This window comes from Sapajus apella, unplaced genomic scaffold, assembly GCF_009761245.1.
Source record: "Sapajus apella isolate SASKATOON/1434 unplaced genomic scaffold, GSC_monkey_1.0 scaffold6, whole genome shotgun sequence".
In the NCBI taxonomy this organism is placed as follows: Eukaryota; Metazoa; Chordata; class Mammalia; order Primates; family Cebidae; genus Sapajus; species Sapajus apella.
Window position 1 is genome coordinate 737,976 of NW_022436946.1, and position 21,954 is coordinate 759,929.

The window sequence follows — 21,954 nt, forward strand, 5'->3', positions numbered from 1 at the left end:
TACTTTTCTTTGAGTTTTTTTGACGCTTTGTTCATGTAGAGCAGCACCTGACAAAATGAATGGGCCCCTTTCCCCAGAGTTGTGAGGAAATAAAGGGGAGATAGGGCTATCGCACCCCGTTAACAAGCAGTAGTTCTGCAAAGATAAGCCCATAACACCAAAACCTAAGTCCATCCCCTGTACATATTTGAAAGCATATGACTGGAGATCTGCTTACATGCCTACCTACTATATTTATACCCTATTATCAATCTATGATCAACATATCCAGACTTAACCTACCTTCCTTCCTCCCCTTCTTTCTTCCTTTTCTTTTTAAACTTTTTATTATTGAAAATTTAAGGCCGGGTGTGGTGGCTCAAGCCTGTAATCCCAGCACTTTGGGAGGCCGAGGTGGGTGGATCACAAGGTCAAGAGATCAAGACCATCCTGGTCAACATGGTGAAACCCCGTCTCTACTAAAACTACAAAAAATTAGCTGGGCATGGTGGCGCGTGCCTGTAGTCCCAGCTACTCAGGAGGCTGAGGCAGGAGACTTGCCTGAACCCAGGAGGCGGAGGTTGTGGTGAGCCAAGATCGCGCCATTGCACTCCAGCCTGGGTAACAAGAGCGAAACTCCGTCTCAAAAAAAAAAAAAAAAAATAGAAAATTTAAAACACAGATGTGGAGAGAATCATGTAAAGGAACTCTCATGTCCACATGACCAGCTTTGTTTAACAGCTGTGAACACATAGCCATTAAATACCCCCACCTCCAGTGTATCTATTTAATCTGTAATTACTTGTATGTATGTATTTGTAAAAGATAAGGACTCTTTGAAAAAAAAAACAAACCAGAACTATGAGCTTAAGCGCCACATAAGTGACCATTAAGAAAAGAAAGAAAATTTGACAGGGAAAAGGGAAAAATACTAAAGAAAAAAGAAAAAGTTGTAAAAAAGAAAAAGAAAAACAGAATCACAAATTTTATCACACTTTGAAAAAACTAGCAGTAATTTCTTAGTATCATTAAACTTCCCTATTATCTCATAAATTTTAAGAAAACCTGGTAATTTAAATTAGGACCCAAAGACCATATATTATATTGGTTAAAATGTCCCTTATGTATATTTTAATCTATTGGTTCTCCCCCTTTTTTTCTTGAAAAAAATTTGAGAAAGAGTCTGGGTCCTTTGTCTTGTAGAATTTCTCTTGTTTTGGATTTGACTGATTATTTACTGTGTCCATTAACATATTCCTGTATGCCCTCTATTTCCTATAAGTTGTTGTTCAGCTTTAGAGCCTTGATGAGATTCAGATCTAATGTTTTTGGCAAGAATATTTCATATTGCCGGGCGTAGTGGCTCACGCCTGTAATCCCAGCACATTGGGAGGCCGAGGCAGGTGGATCACGAGGTCAAGAGATCGAGACCATCCTGGTCAACATGGTGAAACCCCGTCTCTACTAAAAATACAAAAAATTAGCTGGGCATGGTGGCGCGTGCCTGTAGTCCCAGCTACTCAGGAGGCTAAGGCAGGAGAATTGCCTGAACCCAGGAGGTGAAGGTTGCGGTGAGCCGAGATTGCGCCATTGCACTCCAGCCTGGGTAACAAGAGCGAAACTCCGTCTCAAAAAAAAAAAAAAAAAAAAAAAGAATATTTCATATTAAGATAGTGTGTACTTTCAGCTGCATCACATTCAGGAGGCACTTGATGTCTGGTTGGCTCTTTTTGTGATGTTAAAATTGGCCAATGCGTTATGGCCTTGTTGCTCCTTCTTTCTTTTCTCTTTTCTTTCTTTTCTTTTCTTTTCTTTTCTTTTCTTTTCTTTTCTTTTCTTTCTTTCCTTTCTTTCCTTTCTTCTTTCTTTCTTTTTTTTTGAGATGGAGTCTCACTGTGTTGCCAGGCTGGAGTACAGTGGCACGATCTCGCTCACTGCAACCTCTGACTCCCTGGTTTAAGTGATTCTCCTGTTTTAGCCTCCTGAGTAGCTGGGATTACAGGCACGCACCACCATGCCTGGCTAATTTTTGTATTTTTGGGAGAGATGGGGTTTCACCATGTTGGCCAGGCTGGTCGCGATCTTCTGACCTCATGATCTGCCCGCCTTGGCCTCCCAAAGTGCTGGGATTATAGGCGTGAGCCCCCATACCCGGCGGCCTTGTTACCGTTGTAATCATCAGATTTTGATGAAAGACTTAATGTTTTGACAGCCATTGATGATCATGCCTAAATCCATTATTTTTGTTTTGTGGTAAAAGGACCACTCCCAACTGTTTAACAGGAAGCCCAGAAATATATTAAGAAAAACAACTGCAGGACTGATATTCAACACTCTTGAACAGCTAGTCCCATCTTATCTCTCCAGCCTTTTCATCCTCTATTGCTGTGTAATACCAGACTATTACATACCCTTAAAACATTTAAATTCCCACTTCCAGGCCTTTTCACAGTCTTCCAAACTTAGAATGGTCACCCTTCACTCTGCTAGTGTAGTTCTTTTAATGCTTGCCTTAACCTTCCCTGAGGTGTTCTGATTTCCCTAGCCAGAAACAGTCTTTTGAACTCTTGTGGAATTTTTCAAACTACTTTTTACCATTTTACTATTTAAGTGGCACACATGTTATTAAATAGATATACTCAGTATGTAATTTGAACACTTCTTGTGTTCAAATGTAAGGACTCTAATTTAATGTAAGCTTTTTGAGGGCAGGGACTGCCTCATATATCTTACTGTCTGTCTGGTTTCTTACTTAGTGCCTTTAGGAACTTGTTAACATGTCTTTCCATGACTAGACTGTGAACTTTTTGGAAGCAGAGACCACGGTTTACTGGCATTTGTGATGGCAGTCTCAAGCCATCTAGCAGGTACTCGGTAAATGTTTGTTGGATAAGCAGGATTAATTTACATGTTAAAGGTTGTTCGTGATAAATGTATGGATTTTTATTTTTATTTTTAAAAATATTTATTTATTTATTTTGAGACAGAGTCTCTCCCTGTCTCCCAAGCTGGAGTGCAATGGCGCGATCTCTGCTTACTACAACTTCTGCCTCCTGGGTTCAAGCAATTCTGCTGCCTTAGCCTCCCAAGTAGCTGGGATTACAGGTGCTCACCACCATGCCCAGCTAATGTTTTGTATCTTTAGTAGGGACTGGGTTTTACCATGTTGACCAGGCTGGTTTCAAACTCCTGACCTCATGATCCTCCTGCCTTGGCCTCCCAAAGTGCTGGGATTACAGGCGTGATCTGCTGCGCCTGGCCAGTGTATGGCTTTTTATAAAGGACTGTTTATTATTTAAAAACTGACCCTGGATGTTTGACTTTTTCCTAATTGATGTAATCTGTATCCATTTTTATATATTATGCTAGATCTGTTACTATTACAATATGCTCTTTAAGTGTTCTTTTTTCTCCTAGTAAAATCAATCTATCAGTAAATGATTGCTTATCACAGATAAGTGTCTGTTTTCTGTATTAGCCCAGATACCCCAAAAATCCTATGAAAGAAAAAAAAGGTAACTTAAAATATGTTGCTTTTTTTCTGGACTTAAAAATAATTGCTCTCTAGAGCAATTATTGATCTTTAATTTAATTTAATTTAATTTATTTATTTTTGAGCCGGAGTTTCATTCTTGTTGCCCAGGCTGGAGTGCAATGGCGTGATCTTGGTTCGCTGCAACCTCCGCCTCCCATGTTCAAGCGATTCTCCTGCCTCAGCCTCCCGAGTAGCTGGGATTACAGGCATATACCACCATGCCTCGCTACTTTTGTATTTTTAATAGAGTTGGGGTTTCTCCGTGTTGGTCAGGCTGGTCTTGAACTCCTGACCTCAGGTGATCTGCCCGCCTTGGCCTCCCAAAGTGCTGGGATTACAGGCATGAGCCACCATGCCCAGCCTTAGTTTATTTTTTTTGAGGTAAGTCTCATTCTGTCACCCAGGCTGGAGCACAGCGGTGCTATCTTGGCTCACTGCAGCCTCTGCCTCCTGGGATCAAGCAATTCTCCTGCCTCAGCCTCCCAAGTAGCTGGGATTACAGGTGCCTGTCACCATGCCTGGCTAATTTTGTATGTATTTTTAGTTGAGATGGGGTTTCACTGTGTTGGCCAGACTGGTCTTGAACTCCTGATCTTAAGTGATCTGCCCACCTCGGCCTCCCAAAGTGCTGGGATTACAGGTGTGAGCCACTGCGCCAGGCCTATTGCCCTTTTTTATAGTTTTGGACATTTGACTTTTTTTTTTCTTTTAATGGTAATTTAGAAATTACATTTTACTTTGCTTTTCCTTATTTAAAAATGTATTTGTGGATTACTGTGATAAATTTTGTACTTTCTTTCTTTCAGCCTGCTTGAATTTCTTGAAATTGTGCAAAATAAAATATTACAATTATTGCCTTATTCACAATGTACAGGTGAGTTGGTAGATACTAAGTCATTTCCTTTGTTATTGGAACTATCTAACAAACTCTTTGAATTAACAAAGAATCTTGCATATTACAGAGGGATTTTATCATACAAACTGGTGATCCTACAGGGACTGGCCGTGGAGGAGAGTCTATTTTTGGGTAAGTTCTTTTATTCTTCTTCTTTTTTTTTTTTTTTTTTTTTTTACCTCCGGAAGTACAGAACAAGTTCTTTTATTCTTAAATGAGGAAAAATATAATTGCTCATGCTTCAATCTACATTTTAAAATATCGTTCAAATTTATATATTTTTTTTCTTAAAGTTCTCTAAATGTCTAGCAAAAAAGAGGAATATTTTGAATCCTGGTGTCATTTCTGTAAAGAAATAATTGGTAACCCTATATGTTACTAGTGCTTCTGTATTCCATTTTGAGAGTACTTACATTTTATAACCTTATTTTCAGCCAACTGTATGGTGATCAAGCAAGCTTTTTTGAGGCAGAAAAAGTCCCAAGAATTAAGCATAAGAAGAAAGGCACAGTGTCCATGGTGAACAATGGCAGTGATCAACATGGATCTCAGGTTAGGAAATGAGTGAGAATATGAGCTTTGCTTAGAAATGAAAGACTGGAAGGAGCCCACAGAGGTATCTTTTAAAACTATCCAGTAAGGCTCAGAGGGTTTCAATCAGAAATATGTGTTAGGGAAAAAAATGCACATTTTTCTATATTAAAAAACATTATTTTCTTCTTTTAAATGTAAGGCATTCCCATTGTGAAGACTTGAGAAAATACAGAAAAGTACAAAGAAAAGCATTACCTACAACTCCATTCTCCATGATTATCACTGTTCACATTTGTGGCTCATTTTTCAGTATTTCTTAATTTTTTTTTTTTTTTTTTTTTTTTTGAGACGGAGTTTCGCTCTTGTTACCCAGGCTGGAGTGCAATGGCGCGATCTCGGCTCACCGCAACCTCCGCCTCCTGGGTTCAGGCAATTCTCCTGCCTCAGCCTCCCGAGTAGCTGGGACTACAGGCATGCACCACCATGCCCAGCTAATTTTTGTATTTTTGGTAGAGACGGGGTTTCACCATGTTGACCAGGATGGTCTCGATCTCTTGACCTCGTGATCCACCCGCCTCGGCCTCCCAAAGTGCTGGGATTATAGGCGTGAGCCACCGCGCCCGGCCTTTCTTAATTTTTTAAAAATGTTATGCAGAGTACCTTCCATTCCTTACCTTGTTTAATTCTCCCAACAACCCCATTAGAGTAGGTACTTGTATTTTCTGCTGTATACATATGAAGTTGAGTCATGGCTTGACCAAGTATTTTAAACAATCAAGGGGACATCTTTGTATGTGTTGATGTTTTATATACAGACATACCTTGGAGATACTGTGGGTTTGCTTCCAAACCAGCATAATACAGCGAATACCGCAGTGAAGCAAGTCACAGGTTTTTTGGTTTCCCAATGCATGTAAAAGTTACATTTACTCCATATGGCAGTCTCTTAAGTGTGCAATAGTATTATGTCTTTTAAAATGTATACACCTTAATTTAAAAATACTGTTTTTATTTTTTGAGTTGGAGTCTTTGTTGCCCAGGCTAGAGTACAGCGGTGTGGTCATGGCTCACTGCAACCTCTGCCTCCCGGGTTCAAGCAGTTATCCTGCCTCAGGCGCACACCACCGCACCCGGCTAATTTTTGTATTTTCAGTAGAGGTGGCATTTCACCATGTTAGCGAGGCTGGTCTCAAACTCCTAACCTCAGGTGATCTGCCTGCCTCGGCCTTCCAAAGTGCTAGAATTACAGGCATGAGTCACCATGCCTGGCCAAAAAATACTTTATTTTTTGCTAAAAAATGCTTCTGATCATCTGACCCTTCAGTAAATTATAATCTTTTTGCTGGTGAAGGGTCTTGCCTTGATGTTGATGGCCATTGACTAATCAGGGTGGTGATTGCTGAAGGTTGGTGTGACTGTGGCAGTTTCTTAAAATAAGACAACATGGCCTGGTGCAGTGGCTCACACCTGTAATCCCAGCACTTTAGGAGGCAGAGCTGGGCGGATTGACTGAGGTTGGGAGTTTGAGACCAGCCTGGCCAGCATAGTGAAACACTGTCTCTATTAAAAATACAAAAATTAACCAGGCGTGGTTGCAGTCACCTGTAATCCCAGCTACTCGGGAAGCTGATGCAGGAGAATCACTTGAACCTGGGAGGCGGAGGTTGCAGTGAGCCAAGATCATGCCATTACACTCCAACCTGAATAATGGAGCGAAACTCCATCTCAAAAAAAAAAAGACAACAGACTGGCTCAGTGGCATACGTCTGTAATCCCAGTACTTTGCGGGGCCAAGGCAGGCAGATCAGTTGAGCTCAGGATTTCCAGGCCAGCCCGGGCAACATGGTGAAAATCCCATCTCCACAAAAAAATACAAAAATTCGCTGGGCATGGTGGTGCATGCCTGTAGTTCCAGCTTCTTGGGAAGCTGAGGTGAGAGGATCGCTTGAGCCTAGGAGGCCAAGGGTGCAGTGAACTGTGATTGCACCACTGCACTCCAGGCTGGGTGAAAGACAACAGAAGTTTGCCATGTTGATGGACTCTTCCTTTGATGAAAGATTTCTGTGTATCATAAGATGCTGTTTGATAGCATTTTACCTACAGTAGAATTCTTTCAGTATTGAAGTTAGTCCTCTCAAATCCTGCTACTGCTCTGTCAACCAAGTTTATGTAATATCCTAAATCCTTTGTTGTCATTCAACAATGATCATAGCATCTTCACCAGGAGTAGATTCCATCTCAGGAAACTACTTGGCCAGGCACGATGGCTCGTACCTGTAATCCCAGCACTTTGGGAGGCTGAGGCAAGTGGATCACCTGAGGTCAGGAGTTCGAGACTAGCCTGACCAATGTGGTGAAACACCATCACTACTGAAAATACAACAGTTAGCCAGGCATGGTGGTACATGCCTGTAGTCCCAGCTGCTTGGGAGGCTGAACCTGGGATCTGGAGGTTGCAGTGATCTGACATCGAGCCACTGCACTCCAGGCTGGGTGACAGAGCAAGACTTTTTCTCAAAAAGGGGGAAAAAAAAACCACTTTGTTTGTTCATTTTTAAGAAGCAGCTCCACATCTGTTCGTGTTTTGTTATGAGGCTGCAGCATTCAGTCCCATCTTCAGGCTCTACCTCCGATTCTCATTTTCTTGCAATTTCCACCACATTCGCAGTTACTTCCTTCACTGAAGTCTTGTGCCACTCAAAGTCATCCATGAGGGTCGGAATCAACTTCTTCCAAACTTCTGTTAATGTTGATATTTTGACCTCCTCCCACAAATCACGAATGTTCTTAATGACATCTAGAATAGTGATCTTTTCCAGAAGGTTTTTCAATTTACTTGCACATATCCATCAGAGGAATCACCATCTATGGCAGCTATAGCCTTACAAAATATATTTTTAAATTTTTATTATTAGAGATGGGGTCCCACTATGTTGCTCAAGTGATCCTCCTATCTCAGCCTCCTGAGTAGCTGGTACTACAGGTGCACACCACCATGTCAGGCTGTATTTCTTAAATAATAATACTTGAAAGTGGAAATTAGTCTTTGATCCATAGCTACAGAATGGATTTTATGTTAGCAGGCATGAAAACAATATTTTCTTTTTTTTTTTGAGACAGAGTCTCACTCTGTCACCCAGGCTGGGATACAGTGGTGCAGTCTTGCCTCACTGCAACCTCTGCCTCCCAGGTTCAAATGATTCTCTTGCCTCAGGCTCCTGAGTAGCTGGGATTACAGGCATGCACCACCACACCTGGCTAATTTTTTGTGTTTATAGTAGAGATGAGGGTTTCACCATGTTGGCCAGGCTGGTCTTGAACTCCTGGCCTCAAGTGATCTGCCTGCTTCAACCTCCCAAAGTGCTGGGTTTATAGGTGTGAGCCACTGTGCAGAGCTGAAAACAATGTTAATTTCCATCATATCCATCAGAGCTCCTAGGTGACCAGGAGTATTGTCTATGAGCAGTGATATTTTAAAAGGATTTCTTATTAAAAGAGCAGTAGTATTAAAAAGGATCTTTGTTCTGAGCAGCAGTTCTCAACAATGATCTTAAAATATTTGATAAACCTTGCTGTAAACAGATATGTTATCATCCAGGCTGTGTTCCATTTCTAGTGCTCAGGCAGAATAGATTTAGCATGATTCTTAAGGGCCCTAAGATTTTTGAGTATTGGTTTCAACTTAAAATCACTAGCTGCAGTAGCATATAACAGAAGAGTCAGCTTGTCCTTTGAAGCTTTGAAGCTAGGCATTGACTTTTCCTCTCTAGCTATGAAAGTCCTAAGTGGCATCATCTTCTAATATAAGGCTGTTTCATCTACATGGAAAATTTGTTATTTCATGTAGTCGTCTTCATCAGTGGTCTTAGCTAGATCTTCCAGATAACTTGCTGCAGCTTCTATGTCAGCACTTGCTTCTTCACCTTGTACCTTTAAATTATGAAGACAGCTTCTTTCCTTAAAATATTTGTTTGTTCGTTTGTGATGGAGTAATCCACTGCACCTGTCCTTTCTTTTAAAACTTAATGAACCAACTTCTGCTAGCTTGAAACTTTCTTTTGCAGCTACCTCCCCTCTCTCAGCCTTTATAGAATTGAAGAAAGTTAGGGCTTGCTTAGAATTAGGCATTGGCTTAAGGGATCGTTGCGGCTGGTTTGACGGTCTATGTAGATTACTAAAACTTTCTTCGTATCAGCAGTAAGCCTGTTTCATTTTCTTATTATTCATGTGTTCACTGGCATAGCACTTCTAATTTTCTTCAAGAACTTTCCTTTGCATTTACAACTCAGCTATTGTTTGGTACAAGAGGCCTAGCTTTCGGCTTATCTCGGCTTTCAACATGCCTTCTTCACTATGCTTAATCATTTTTAGCTTTTGATTTAAAGTGAGAGATGTGCCACTCTTCCTTTTACTTTAACACTTGCCGGGCGCGGTGGCTCAAGCCTGTAATCCCAGCACTTTGGGAGGCCGAGGCGGGTGGATCACAAGGTCAAGAGATCGAGACCATCCTGGTCAACATAGTGAAACCCCGTCTCTACTAAAAATACAAAAAATTAGCTGGGCATGGTGGCACGTGCCTGTAGTCCCAGCTGCTCGGGAGGCTGAGGCAGGAGAATTGCCTGAACCCGGGAGGCGGAGGTTGCGGTGAGCTGAGATCGCACCATTACACTCCAGCCTGGGTAACAAGAGTGAAACTCTGTCTGGAAAACAAAACAACAACAAAAAAACAACACTTAAGAGTCTCTTATAGGGTTAATTGGCCTAATTTCAATATTGTTGTGTCTCAGGGAATAGGGATCACTGAGAGGGAGAAGGATGGGAATGGTTGGTTGGTGGAGTAGTCAGAACACATACAACATTTATAGATGAAATTCACCATCTTATATGGGCAAGTTTGTGGTCCCCCAAAACAATTACAGTAGTAAGATCAGAGATTACAGATCATAATAACAGATATCATAGTAATGAAAAAGTTTGAAATCTTGTGAGAATTACCAAAATGTGAGCCAGAAACATGAAATGAGCATATGCTTTTGGCAAAGTGGCACCAATAATAGACTTAATACATGGTTGCTGGAAATCTTTACTTGTAAAAAATGCACTATCTGTAAAGCGCAATAAAATGAGGTATGCCTGCATAAGCTTTGTACTTTTTACTTAGTTCTAGTAACAAGTGTGTAAGAATTCGTGCAGTAAATGTGGACTCTTACTTTTTTGTATTTTTTTTTTGTCAGTCTCTAACTGATTTCAGTTTGAGTTAAGTAATTTTTTTTTTGGTATTTATTATGTGTCTTTCTGTATAGTTTCTCATCACTACAGGAGAAAATCTAGATTACCTTGATGGTGTCCATACAGTGTTTGGTGAGGTGACAGAAGGAATGGACATAATTAAGAAAATTAATGAGACCTTTGTTGACAAGGACTTTGTACCATATCAGGATATCAGGTGTGGTTACAATTTACTATCTGAATGTACTAGAATATTTTCATATTGAGATGTTTGACACATAGTGATATGGATAGGAACAGTATGCATAGGACTGGTTTCTGGATAATTCTAATTCCAAAAGGTGAATTAATATAAGTCTATAAGAATCTTTATAATAAAAAGGATCTTTTGTATTTTTATACTTCTACTAATTATTATTATTATTATTATTATTTTTTTTTTTTTTTTTTGAGACGGAGTTTCGCTCTTGTTACCCAGGCTGGAGTGCAATGGCGCGATCTCGGCTCACCGCAACCTCTGCCTCCTGGGTTCAGGCAATTCTCCTGCCTCAGCCTCCTGAGTAGCTGGGATTACAGGCACGCGCCACCATGCCCAGCTAATTTTTTTGTAGTTTTAGTAGAGACGGGGTTTCACCATGTTGACCAGGATGGTCTCCATCTCTTGACCTCGTGATCCACCCGCCTCGGCCTCCCAAAGTGCTGGGATTACAGGCTTGAGCCACCGTGCCCGGCCCTCTACTAATTATTTATTTATAATTACTTATGTTTGGAGGAATTATTAATGCTTTAATTTAGTTTTTTAATTGAGAAATGGGGCAAAAGTACTAAAATTTAGACAGTTATATTAGTTTACATCTTAAAGTAATGCAGGGTAATAAATATGGTATCACTCAATGCAGAACAGTAACACTCATTGTGAAAGTATACCTAGGTTAGTAATATCCATGTGCAATACGGGTTTTTTTTGGCATTAGAGATAATCAAGTAATTTGTTGTAATCTAATAAAATATGGATTCTGAAATAACTTAAATGTAACATTTGACTTGGATTTATTTTGTAAGGATAAATCATACGGTGATTTTAGATGATCCATTTGACGACCCTCCTGATTTATTAATCCCTGATCGATCACCAGAACCTACAAGGGAACAATTAGATGTAAGTAAAGCCCCCTTGTCATTAAATGTACATTCATATTAATGGTTTGTATGGATTTATTTTTTTCATCTATTAAAGTTAATTTTTTCAGAATTATTATTTTGCTTAATTATACTAGAACAAGTTTAGAGTTCTTTTTCTTTTCCACAGAGATACTAATTTTTCTGGCTATCTTCTCATTTCCGTAATGTCCTTTCTTCAGTTTCTTTTCTACTGGGACAACCTCAGTTCTAGAAGCTTTCATGCACACCTTAGGAAGTGTTTTTCTTGTCATCTAACTAGTTTAGGAGTTTTTGAGGCCAAATTAAACTATCATCTTGTGAGGTAACTTTTCAACTGGGGATACTCTGGAGCCAGGCTAGAACCCAGAAATCTCTGTGGAACAGCACAGACTTTTCCCTTACATACTTTAAGGTATAAATTTCTGTTTGTGAGGCTTCCTCAAAGCTGAATTTGTCTTTATGTTTGGGATTGGTGCTTAATTCTAAGATTATTTCTCTTCATTCAGCCGTTTGAATTGGATAATAGTGTCCATATAAATATTTATTTTTATTATTTTTTTTTTGAGACAGAGTCTCAACTCTGTTGCCCAGGCTGGAGTGCAGTGGCTCACTGCTACCTCGGCCTCCCTTGTTCAAGTGATTCTTGTGTGCCTTAGCCTCCTGAGTAGCTGGGATTATAGGCATGTGCCACCATGCCTGGCTAATTTTTGTATTTTTAGTAGGGACAGAGTTTCACCATATTGGCCAGGCTTGTCTCAAACTCCTGACTTCAAGTGATCCACCTGCCTCAGCCTCCCAAAGTGCTGGGATTATAGGCATGAGCCACTGCGCCTGGCCTATTTTGATTTTAACAGAAGCCCACTTTGGCTAATACTTTAGAATTAATTTAAATCAATTTTGGAGGTTTATAAGTTTGTCTCAGTTGCTGTTTAATTATTAAAATTTTTTATAAGAGATAGGATCTCATGCTGTCACCCAGGCTGGAGTGCAGTGGTGTGATTGTAGCTCACTGCAGCCTTGATCAGTTGCTGTTTTAGCATATTTGATATAACTAAGAATAAAGTATGTCTTCTGTGTTTCTCAGATTTTTAAAAAATTCTTTAAATATATACATCAGTAACTTCTGCCTTACAGAGTGGTCGAATAGGAGCAGATGAAGAAATTGATGATTTCAAAGGACGATCAGCTGAGGAAGTAGAAGAAATAAAGGCAGAAAAAGAGGCTAAAACTCAGGCTATACTTTTAGAGATGGTAAGATAATTATCTTTGTTCAAATAATTGTTCTGTAATATATTTAATAATACCAATTGAGTGTTTATTCCTGGCTCTTTGGTAGTCTTAAAATATTAAAAATTTAGTTATGATTTTTTTCTGGTTTAAATTAGGTATGGCATAATAATGCAGATGAAAATAAATTTGGCTGTACTGTCAATATAGTGCTAAGTGCCTTTTTAAACAATGGGAAGTGGATCTCTAATTTATTAATTGAATTTTAGTTGTTTAATATTCATCTCATTTTTAAAGAGTGTTTAGTGGGCTGAATTTTATGTATATTAAAGAATAGTTCTTCATTGTACCACTCAAGTGTTAAGATTAAACAGAATGGTAGTTGTAGGGGAAAATAATGGGTGGAAACTGAGCACTCTAAAATACATTCTCCATATAACTAACAACATGAAGTCATTTGAGGAACAATAATTCAGTAGATGATTAATTGACCTACTTGGTATTATTTTCCATTTCGTATTTTTGTAGAATGGACATACCTGTCATATCATAGATAATAAATATTTGAATGAATAGATAATAAAGTTTTTATTATTATTTTATATAATAGAGCTTTCAGATTTGTAGTCTGTTTTAAAGTTTATTTATTTAATTATTATTTTGTAGAGACACGGTCTTACTCTGTTTCTCTGGCTTGAGTACAGCGATATGACCATAGTTCGCTGCAGCCTCCAACTCCTCAGCTCAAGCATTGCCCCTGCCTCAGCCTCCTGAGTTGCTGAGACCACAGTTGCACACCACCATGCTCTGCTAATTTTTAAGTTTTTTGGTAGGGACAAGATCTCGCTGTGTTGCCCAGGCTTAAGTTTCTATTACTATCACCTGTCTGAATGAACAAATAGTAAAGGCAGTAGTTCAAGAAAGCTTTACTGAAATTTAAAAAAAAAAGAAAATATACATTTTAATGAGCACATTGTGCATCTCAGAGTATTGACCCTGAACAACTAACACCAAGACAAATTCTAAGAGAATTACTGCACTTGAAAGAAAGATATGTTGAGCAACTTGGCAGAAACAGTAAGTTACTTATAAGGGAATGAATTTAGATTGTTATCAGACTTTTCAGTAGCAACACTTTGGAAATTTATGCCAGAAGAAAATAGATTAACATACTTTTAAAAACTTGTTTTCACAAGTTTCAAATTTTTGGAAAATGCATAGAACTTCTGTATACCTTTTACCCACATTCACCAGTCTTTAACATTTTGCTACATTTGTTTTATGATTCTCTCTTTTTCTCTCTCTCTGATTATTCAAGCACATAAACACACATATTTTTTTCTGGACTATTTGATAGTAAGTTGCCTATCATTTCCCTTTACCACTTAGTCAGTGTGTATTTCCTAAGAGCAACAGTATTCAATGTGTATAACAATATATACATATTCACAGTGTAGTTATCAAAATCAGAAAATTTAAAAGTGACAGAAATTAATTTATATTCCAATTTTGACAGTTGTTTTAATAATATGCTTTTATAATCGTTTCCTCCTCCAGACTAGAATCCAGCTCATGACTTATCATCTGTTGCATTTATTTTATAGAATATTTTTCTTTGCTTTTTTTTTTTTGAGACGTTGCCCTGTTGCTCAGGCTGGAGGGCAATGGCGTGATCTCGGCTCACTGCAACCTCTACCTCCCAGGATTAAGCGATTCTCCTGTCTCAGCCTCCTGGGTAGCTGGGATTACAGGTGCCTGCCACCACACCCAGCTAATTTTTGTATTTTTAGTAGAGACGGGGTTTCACCATGCTGGCCAGGCTGATCTCAAACTCTGACCTCAGGCGATCCACCTGGCTCAGCCTCCCAAAATGCTGGGATTATAGGTGTGAACCACTGCACCCAGCCAACAGAATATTTTTCAATGTAGGATTATCTACCCTTGCCTCATGATTAGATTCAGGTTATGCACCCACAGCCAAAATAGTACATGAGTGATGTTCTGTCCTTCTCAGATGTCACATCTGGAGGTATACAATATTCATAAGTTCCTCGATGGTAATTTTGGTTACTTCATCATGGTAATCCACTGCCCAGTGTCTCCAATAGATAATCTGTGGCTAGACACTTTGAGATATTTCAACTGTCTTGTTCCTTGTCAAATTTCCCCCATAAATTTCTCAGCCATTCGTGATTCCTGACTGCACCAGTCTTGACTCTGGTTAAGTGCAAATTGGTTATTTCCCAACTCCACCACTCTTTAATCAATTACCAGCCTGCATTCTACTGTAAGAAGAGCCCTCCCTTCTTGTTTTTGAGAGGGAGTCTCTGTCTGTCACCCAGGCTGGAGTGCAATGGCGCGATCTCTGCTCACTGTAACCTCTGCCTCCTGGTTCAAGCAATTCTCCTGAGTAGCTGGGATTACAGGTGCCTGCCACCACACCCGACTAATTTTTATATTTTTAGTGGAGACAAGGTTTCACCATGTTGGTTAGGCTGGTCTCAAAGTCCTGACCTTGTGATCCGCTTGCCTCAGCCTCCCAAAGTGCTGGGATTACAGGCGTGAGCCACCGTGCCTGGCTGAGCCCTCCCTTCTTAACTCTTATCTATCCATTCATTATCAGTGTTGATTCATGGATTCCTTTTTTGGTTTTGCTTTTAATAAATAGACAATTTGTAGAGCAATTTTAGGATTATAGAAAAATTGAATAGAAACTACAGGGAGTTTCTATGTACTCCCTCTGTCCCTCATTCTTGCATTATTGTGATATATTTGTTAACAATTGATGAGCCAATATTGATACATTATTAACTAAAATTTATGGTATGCTTTAGAATTTAAGCTTTGTGTTGTACATTCTGTGGAACTGACAGATGTATGATAACATTTATCTACCCTTACAGGATCATACAGGGTAGTTTCAAGGAGAAATCCCCTGGGCTCTACCTGTTCATCTCTACCCCCAACACCCAGCTTTTGGCAACTACTGGTGTTTTTACTGCTTATATATTTTTGGTATTTTCAAAGTATCATATAGTTGGAATCATAGAGTATGTAGCCTTTTCAGACTGTCTTCTTTCACTTAGCAATATGCATTTAAGGTTCTACTATTCCTCCCTTCCTTCCTCTCTCCCTCCCTCCCTCCTTCCTCTCCTTTCCTTGCCTTTTCCTTTTCCTTCCTTCACTTCCATTCTTCCTTTTCTTTTTTTTTTAAGACAGGTTCTTGCTCTGTTGCACATACTGGAGTGCAGTGGTGCAATAATGGCTCACTGCACCCTGACTTCCCAGGTTCAAGTAATCCTCCTATCTCAGCCTCCCAAGTAGCTGGAACCACAGGCGCGTGCCAATCATGTGTGGCTAATTTTATTTTTTTGTAGAGACTGTCTCACCCTCTTGCCCACCTGGGATTTCATTTCTTTTTTTTTTTTTTTTTTTTTTTTTTTTGAGACAAAGTCTTGCTCTGTCACCCAGGGTAGAGTGCAGTGGTGCTATCATAGCTTACTATAACCTTGAACTTCTGAGCTCAAGCAGTCTTTCTGCCTCAGCCTCTTGAATAGCTGGGGCTGTAGGCACACACCACCATACCCAGCTAATTTAACAGTTTTTTTGTAGCGATGGAGTCTCACCTATGTTGCTCAGGCTGATCCTGAACTCCCAGGTTCAAGTGATCCTCCTGCCTTGGCTTCCCAAAGTGTTGGGATTACAGGCATGAGCCACCATGCATGGCTGATAGCTCATTTCTTTTCATTGCTAAGTAATATTTAATTGTATGGATGTATCACAGCTTGTTTATTTTTTACCTATTAAAAGATACCTTGGTTTTTTCCCAAGTTTTGGCAATTGTGAATAAAGCTGCTATAAACATTTGCATGCAGATTTTTGTGTAGGCATAAAGTTTCAATGCATTTCAGTAAATACCTAGGTAAACTCCTAGTTCAGATGCTGGATTGAATGATTTCACTTTGTAAGAAATTGCCAAACTGTTCTTCCAAAGTGGCTTTACATTTTACACTCCTATCAGCAATAAATGAGTTTATTTTGCCTCATATCCTTGCCAGCATTTGGTGGTGGTATTGTTTTGGATTTTAGTCATTCTAAAAGGTGATTCTGTGTCCTTTTGATTTTTATTAACGTGTTTCATCTTCTCTTTTCTAAGAACATCTGTTTCTCTTTATTTGCATTTGTTTATAATGCAGTGATAATTCAGCTAGTGTTTTTTTTTTTTTGAGATAGAGTCTTGCTGTGTCACCCAGACTGGAGTGCAGTGGCATGATCTTGGCTTGCTGCAACCTCCGCCTCCCAGCTTCAAGCAGCTTTCTTGCCTCAGCCTACCAAGTACTTGGATTACAGATGGATGCCACCATGCCTGGCTAATGTTTGTATTTTTAGTAGAGACAGGGTTTCACCATGTTGGTCAGGTTGGTCTCGAACTCCTGACCTTGTGATCCACTCACCTCAGCCTCCCAAAGCGCTGGGCTTACAGGTGTGAGCCACTGTTACCAGCCTCAGCTAGTATTTTGCAAATAGGTTTTGAACCTCATAGCTTTTATGAATGTTTAAATTTCCTAATAGTACTTTAAAGTTAGCTTTGACTAAGTAGTATAGCAACCTCTTTTTTGACTCATTAACTTTTTTTCTCATTTGTGCTTTCTTTCTGCCATTATAGGTGCTTTGGAGGATTTTTCCTAATTTGCTCTTCTTTTTCTGTGTTTTGATACTCTTTCTTTTTTTCTTTTTTAGAGGCAGGATCTCACTCTGTTTCCTAGGTTGGAGTACAGTGATGTGATCATAGCTCACTGCTGCCTCAAAACCTCCAGGACCCAAGCGTCCACCCAACTTTCTGAGTAGCTAGAACTACTCACATTGCCATGCCTGGCTAATTTTTAAATTTACTATAGAGACAAGAGACAAGGTCTTAGTATGTTGTTTGGGTTGGTCTCAAATTCCTGGTTTCAAGTGATCCTCCCACCGCAGCCTCCAAAAGTGTTGGTATTACAGGCGTGAGTTATCATGCCTGGCAGATACTTCTTATTGGACATAATGTTGTCTTCTGATAGACTTCAGAAGCATTGAGCATATTTACTGGCTCTGTTGCTTCTCACCGTTTTTTATTTTCAAGATTTTGCGGGGGGAAGGTTGTGTTTATTCAATAGGAGACACTTTGCAGGTGATCTTTTCAGAAATCATCTGTGAGAGAGTGTTTGAATATATGTATAAAGGAATATTATTGCCCTATCTATGGGCTCATGGGAGATACAGTTTTCCCATAGTAAGACCAATACCATCATCATGGTTCTCTTTTACTGTCACCCTCAGTGGTTCTTCAGTAGGAGGTGACATGCTGTGTTCATTGTCCTAGTTGATTGTGAAATTGACTTTAGTTTGGCTGAAGTAGAAGGCCAAAGGGTGAGTGTAAGAGACAAAAGCTAGAAACATTATCCAGGAATTGTTACTATTCCATATTGAACAATAATGTGGAAAGAATTGGGCATTACAAATCACAGAAGCCTAGCTTCAGTATGATTATATTTTTCAAAAGTTCAAAAACAAGCAAAACTAAACAATATATTGCATAGAGTTGCATGCATATGTGGCAAAATTCTGATGATATACAAAGAAGTGACTAAAAAGGAAAACCAAAAAGCAGGGTATTCAAAAAGCAGGGTATTCATTGTCCCTGATAAGTAGGCAGCGGGAGAATGGGATCAGGCGACATTTTAGTTCTTAAGCTAGGTGGTAGCATCATAGTGATTTTTATTTTTAATGCTTTATTACTTACATGTATTTTACATTAATTCTTACCCTTTAAAAAATGTATCAAATACTTGAAGAAAGGAAAAGTAGGGGTAAAATTGGGCTTTGAAGACAGATAAATATAGGTTCAAATGCCAGCATTTACCACTGTGTGGCCTTGGGCAAGTTACTTGTTTAACTTTTTAAAATTTCACTTTACTTGTCTTCATTTCATTTACTTATTTATTTATTTATTATATTTATTTATTTTTGAGATGGAATCTCAATCTCTGTCAGCCAGGCTGGAGTGCAGTGTTATCTCAGCTCACTGCAACCTCTGCCTCCTGGGTTTAAGCGATTCTCCTTGCCTCAGCGTCCCAAGTAGCTAGGACTACAGGTGCACACCACCACGCTCATCTAATTTTTGTGTTTTTAGTAGAGATGGGGTTTTACCAGGTTGCCCAGGCTGGTCTTGAACTCCTGACCTCAAGTGATCTACCCCCCTTGGCCTCCCAAAGTGCTGGGATTATAGGCGTGGGCCAACGCACTCAGCGACTTTACTGTGTTTAAAATTGTTTAAAAAATTAGTGTAATATATCTGAAGTCCCAAGCAATATTCACACAAAGTATGACCTATATTAGCTATTAACAATACTATTAATATTGTTAAGAATAGCAACAGAATAGTTCAAATTTTGAAATCTTATTTGGATTTCTTTTCCAGAGCCTGGAGTGTATAATATAAACTTAGATGTTTTAAGGAAATCAGCATTGTGGGGATTGGATAAGATTTCGAATGGAAACTAAACAGGAATGGATTTATGTTTTTGTTTGTTTATAATTTAGGTGGGAGACCTACCTGATGCAGATATTAAACCTCCGGAAAACGTGCTGTTTGTGTGTAAATTGAACCCAGTGACCACAGATGAGGATCTGGAAATAATATTCTCTAGATTTGGGCCAATAAGAAGGTAATCATTAGAATTAGTTAAAGAGAAATTTGGAAAAAAGAGGTATTAGTTGGTGGTTTTCTAATGACATATATTGATGATTCTGTGAATTCTAGGTGAATTTTGTACTGGTTAATTTTTACAGGTGAGTCTTTGGACAGTAGGGAAGAAAAGTGTATATGTGTGTGTGTACATACATATATACAGACACATATAGAGGTAAATTGTTGAATCTCCCACTCCCCACACATTTTCTCTCTAAAACAGGAAATGAAAGGAACAATTTAAATCTAGTTTTGTAATATGCGTTAACAGCCTTCTTTAATATTTAAAATATTTATCTCATTTAACTCCTAGGATTAACAGCAATTTATGTCAAAATTAATTTAAAACTAAATTTTCCAAAATTTTTCTTTTGGCTAATTTTCCCTGCATAAATGAAAAAAGTCTGTGAAATTAGTATGTCTGTGAGGAAGGGGACTATTTTGTCATTGATTAAAAAGTATTATATTTAGGGTTTCCTTTCGTTTCAGGTTTTTAAAACGAGATTTATGACACTTGGGGAAAGGGACAAGCCAGGTGCTTTCAACTTCAGCTTATTGGCCTTTTCACTTGGTTATTATGGTATATTAGTTTTGTAATTAACATTGTGCTTACAGTGTTAAATTTGAGCTATTAATTTGACTATTAAAAATCAAAAATCTCAAAGCTTAAACTTACTAAACATATGTATGAATATGCATACATTATTCTAAAGTAATATTAGATATTCTAGAATTCATCTATATTTGGACTAGAAAAATGTTATGATTTAAAAAATCTTTAGCAGTTTTCATTTTGCCAAATGAAAATTAAATATTTTTATTTTTCCTTCAGTGCTTAAGGGAATTTAGGACTGTAGGCCTGCATAGGGCATTTAGAGTAGAATTTAGATAATTTAGTTACTGGTTTGGTGAACTATTTTTTAAAAAAGAATTGTTATTAAAGAAATTTGGAAAAAATCTATGAATTTAACTTTGCCTTGTAATAACTGACTTATTTCTTCTTAAGTTTTGAAGAGTGAGAGTGAATGCTTTCTCCCCAACCCCCCATTTTTTTTTTTTTTAAGTCACTTTAAAATACTTTCTTTCAGTTGTGAAGTTATCCGGGACTGGAAGACAGGAGAGTCCCTCTGTTATGCTTTTATTGAATTCGAAAAGGTATGTCATAATACAGACATAAGTTTGGTATTTATTTGCTTTTATATGATATTAAAATATGAAAAATTGTAGAACTTTTTCTAGTTTCTAGAATCTCCCTTTCTGTTGGCACTCCTCAAAATTAACTTTATTGTATTCATATTGGGGATAAATCCAACATCTATTGATGTTAATATCCATACTTTTACTTTAGGTTCAGGTACAATCTGCATGAAAATATCTTTAAAACTTTTTCTGAGACAGGGTCTTGCTCTGTCTCAGGATGGAATGCAATGGCCTAGTCTTGGCTCACTGCAACCTTCACCTCCTGGGTTCAAGAGATTCTTCTGCCTCAGCTTCCCAAGTAGCTGGGATTATAGGTGCCCATCACCATGCCCTGCTAATTTTTTTTGTATTTTTAGTAGAGATGGGGTGTCACTATATTAGCCAGGCTGGTCTTGAACTCCTGACCTCAAAAGATCTGCCCACCTTGGCCTCCCAAAGTGCTGGGATTACAGGCATGAGCTATTGCAGCCAGCCAGTCTGTAGAACTAGGTAAAGGCCTTCATGGACTCTTTTTTTTTTTTTTGAGACAGAGTCTTGCTCTGTCACCCAGGCTGGAGTGCAGTGGCGTAATCTCGGCTTATTGCAACCTCTGCCCCTCAGGTTCAAGTGATTCTTCTGCTTCAGCCTCCTGAGTAGCTGGCATTACAGGTGTGCACCACCATGCCCAGCTAATTTTTGTACTTTTAGTAGAGACGGGGTTTCATCATATTGGCCAGGTTGGTCTCAAACTCCTGACCTTGTGATCTGCCTGCCTCGGCCTCTCAAAGTGCTGGGATTACAGGTGTGAGCTAACACCCCTGGCCCCCTTTTTCCTTTCTTAATGGTGTCTTTTGATAAATAAATTTCTAATTTTAATGGTTCAGTTTGTTAATATTTTTCTTTTTTTTTTAATGATCTATTTAAAAAATCTTTGCCTACTTCAAAGACTTGAGGATATTCTCCTGTATTATTTTTAGAAGTTATGTTGTGAAATTGTTCTCCATTCAGTTCTGTAAAATGCTTTTTGTGTATGAGTATTACATCATTTCGTTTTTCTTGGATTGCCAAGCAATACTCAGTACCATTTATTTAAAAGGTTGTCCTTTTCTCTGAGGCCTCTACTGATGAAAATAATTAAAAAGTTGTCCTGTCCCACAGCTCTGTAGTACTACCTTTGTTATAAATCAGGTATCCATATATGTATAAAGTTTCTAGATGCTATACTGTTGCACTGATATATTTGTCTATTCATATACCACTGTTATATTGTGTTAATCGCTGTAGGTTTATAGTGTCTTGATAACTTACAGTGTGAGTCTTCTAACTTTGTTGTTTTTGAAGATTGTGATAGCTGTTTTTGACTTTTGAATTTATATATATATATTTTTGAATCAGTTTCTTAATTTTGAAGAGATTTCTTAACAATTATTTAGGTGTAAGTAAATTGAGTATTTGCAAATACTATCCTCTTGAAAAAGTGATCTGAGC

At 38.6% G+C, this 21,954-nt stretch overlaps 1 protein-coding gene across 1 annotated transcript in view; it reads left to right on the forward strand.

The window, feature by feature from the left end:
• PPIL4 (peptidylprolyl isomerase like 4) overlaps nt 1–21,954 on the forward strand; it is a 42,619-nt gene that overhangs the window by 4,306 nt on the left and 16,359 nt on the right. The window contains exons 2-9 of the mRNA XM_032274497.1: nt 4,321–4,388; nt 4,477–4,541; nt 4,844–4,961; nt 10,247–10,389; nt 11,235–11,331; nt 12,468–12,584; nt 19,140–19,264; nt 20,376–20,442. Of these exons, the coding sequence (XP_032130388.1) occupies nt 4,321–4,388; nt 4,477–4,541; nt 4,844–4,961; nt 10,247–10,389; nt 11,235–11,331; nt 12,468–12,584; nt 19,140–19,264; nt 20,376–20,442 (800 nt within the window). The remainder of the gene's footprint in view (nt 1–4,320; nt 4,389–4,476; nt 4,542–4,843; nt 4,962–10,246; nt 10,390–11,234; nt 11,332–12,467; nt 12,585–19,139; nt 19,265–20,375; nt 20,443–21,954) is intronic.